The 3,196-nt window shown below is 35.4% G+C and overlaps 1 protein-coding gene across 1 annotated transcript in view; it reads left to right on the forward strand.

The window, feature by feature from the left end:
* Nucleotides 1–24: 24 nt before the first annotated feature.
* Nucleotides 25–3,196, forward strand: part of LOC107675884 (chromosome-associated kinesin KIF4A-like) — a 45,825-nt gene continuing 42,653 nt past the window's right edge. Inside the window, exon 1 of the mRNA XM_016470385.1 lies at nt 25–168. Within this exon, the coding sequence (XP_016325871.1) occupies nt 113–168 (56 nt within the window). The 5' untranslated portion in view covers nt 25–112. The remainder of the gene's footprint in view (nt 169–3,196) is intronic.

Raw genomic sequence — 3,196 nt, forward strand, 5'->3', positions numbered from 1 at the left:
ATATACATGGATTATTACAGTGCTGTGTGGATGAACTGATATGTGTTTGTTTGACGCTCTGAATGTTAGAGATAGCTGCCGGCTAGCGAATTAGCTCAGCTCTGGTCCAGGGATGCAACGATGTTGTCAGAGAGATGCGCTGGATACAGGAATGGATCAGCTGATGAGGTAAGAGGATGCTGTGAATCAGTATCCCAATACAGAACGCACATAAATGGAATTATATAAAGCTGGAGGATATGGATTCTATTTTAGATTGTGATAGACCAGATATATTTTATAATGTAGAAAGTCTTGTGCATCCTGAAATAATTAAACTGATTGTAGAATAAACAATAAGTGATTATAATGTAATAACTCCTGTTTAGAAGCTGTTATTTGAAAGATTATTTTTTTCTGGTACTTTTTGGCATCTAGTGGCATCAAACAAAGTAAATTGCAAAGAGCTGGACCTAATAGAACCTGAATTACAGAATTTCAAAAAATAATTTGTTTTAAAACTCCAAAAGCGCCTATGTTTTTTTGTGTTTATTGTAATATTTGAAATATATATAATGTTATTTATAAAGAATTGCACTTTTTCTTTACAATGAAACCATTGTTTTTCATTTCCTCCATTGTATGTGTGTAGGGTAATGTCAAATTTGGATTATTTTGGGAGAAATTGGGAGAAAAAAAAGTTTGGCAAAAGGCGGGATCGAACCCAGGTCGATCGCGTCAAAAAGCCAATGTCAAGCGCTTAACCATCTGCGCCACTAGAACTTATGTTTTACAGCCACTTTTAACTAAATATAAATGTATAAATGGTATATGTTGATTGACAGATGTCTCATCCAGTCAGCGGTGAGTAATCCCAAACCAATGGCGCTGTCTCAAACTATACCTACCTCTTCCGGTTTGTCTGATTTGTCGTTGTTGTGCTTTCTGAATTGTTATTTTGTTTTTTATACTTGCATTTGCGTTTGTAATTTGTTATTTTGTTTTCAGAATTGTGATTTGTTTAGCACTTCTCGGCCACCGTAGAATTCACTGATCACGTGAAGAGAGGCGCTTTCAGTGCAAGCGCTTCAGGTGTAGAGCCTGGCTTATATGTGCAGTGTCAGAACGAGCGTGAAGGTGCGAGCAGCACGCTGCAAAAATGACGCGAATATCAAGGAAACGATGGCGGGTGGAGGATTTGGTTTTCAAGCTAAAGTAAAAGACTGCTTCTTAAACCAGAGGTAGTGAACATGTTGGAAAAACTTGGAACTTGTGGGAAAAAAAACATGCAAGTCCTGTCACCGACAGCCAGTGGCCTGTAGCACGAAGGGAGATGAACAAACTCTGAGTTTTAGAGTAGGTTTAGAATTGACAAAACCAGACAAATCCAACCTGGTTTAGATCAGGATCAGTGGGCTCACAAACCTCGATATAAATGTTCTCTGTCAAATCAGAGTTTGAACCGGAGTTTGTGTGCACCTGAAAGTGTGACACGTGCAGCAAACAGCCAATCACACGAAACATGGAGAGCTTCAGTTTGATTCACTTCTTGTGAGAGTCAGCGCAATTCACTTCTGTTAAAAAAGAGCTGTTGTTGTTATTAAAAATATAATTAATTTAAATGCACAGATAAACACAGATGCTGCAGCAAACGTTTTAGAAGGCAGCAGAAAAAAAATATCTGACTATGCAAAAGAATCAGCTGAATTTAATATTTTATATATTTTCACAAAGAGCTCAAAAGAAAATACATAACATTTAGTCATTTTAAAAGCTTTATATATTGAAACTTATTTATAGGCAATGTACATATTTAACCCTTGTTAACCCTTGGTGTTCAGGTCTGTGGGACCCGTTTTCACTTTTTATCAAAAGAAAAATGGTACTATTAATTATTTTTTCAAACTCGGACTCATTGGCCTTGGCTCATTTTCAGAACATATATCAGAACAAATTTTCAATGACCACTCACTTTACACCCCAGCATTAGAAATATCCTACTACTGTTACTAAAGAGCTTACGCATATTGGAGCAATAACCCATACAGAAAGCTAAAAAATGATTTTGGTAATGTTAGTTTAGAGCAGCAGTGGCACAAACCATAATTTGTTAAAAACCTTACATAAATTTGTTTGAATAAATTTAAGCATTGTATATAGTTATATTGGCTATGTATATAGTTTAAATCTCTGCATTAAAAATGTAAATAATAAAGATGATAAAGACGAATAAAATCACAAACTCAGTTGTAATGTCGAGTAATGTCCTGCAGGAACACATGTTCACTTTGATCACGGTCACGTCTTACTGTCATTTCTTTATCCTGTTAAAGGCGGTTATGAAGCGTCTGATATATATATTCAGACAATTACACGCTGTTATCCCCTTACAGTTTCTACTCTCATAAAATACCTTAAATGTATGTTGACCTTTAAACCTCGATTTAACTTTCAACAACAGATATTTCAGCACAATGAATGTTTTTGTGCTGATTATTAATTGTCTCTCTTTTCCGCCTGTCTGACACTCGTGCATGCGCCCGCCGCTCATTCAGTAAAGATTAAAACTTAAAGGTGCAATTAGAGATGCACCGATTGCAATTTTCTTGGCCGATTCCGATTTCCGATTTTTGTTAGTGTGATCTGCTGATACCGATTTTTGCCGATTCCGATTTTCTTTCTAAGAACTATAATTGACAGCATATACAAACAAAAATCTACTTTTCTTCAACGCAAAGTTTTATTTTCATAAAAAAACAAGTAAAAAGTCAGTAATAAAATAACAACAGCAGCTATAGAATAAAGAGAGCTATGAAACTAAGTTTTTCAGGTTAAGTAAGTTTTTATTCAGTTTATTCAGGCTTTAATTTCTGTAGTCTTCATTGTAAAAATTTAATACAGATTAATGCTTACCATTAAAGTTATAAAACGTATTCAGTCAAGAGCAGAAAATTATTTTCTTTGTCTTTTGTTCTTTGATTAACATGACAGACAGCAGCAGGAATATTGGACTGCGGTCCCTTTAAGAGTTTATCCACGGACCCAATATACTGTCTCTTTCTGACTATTTAACGTTCCAAAACTGACTGTGTTTAACTGGATACTCGCCAAGACGGGCATTTTTACATAATTTTGTATGTATTTGAACGTTTTAGCGCACTTAGCCACTCATTTTGGTATTTGTGGCTCACAAGCTGTTTGAGACTGAGTGTGGATG

The sequence above is a fragment of the Sinocyclocheilus anshuiensis genome, unplaced genomic scaffold (genome assembly GCF_001515605.1).
Source record: "Sinocyclocheilus anshuiensis isolate Anshui unplaced genomic scaffold, SAMN03320099.WGS_v1.1 scaffold2507, whole genome shotgun sequence".
NCBI lineage: Eukaryota > Metazoa > Chordata > Actinopteri > Cypriniformes > Cyprinidae > Sinocyclocheilus > Sinocyclocheilus anshuiensis.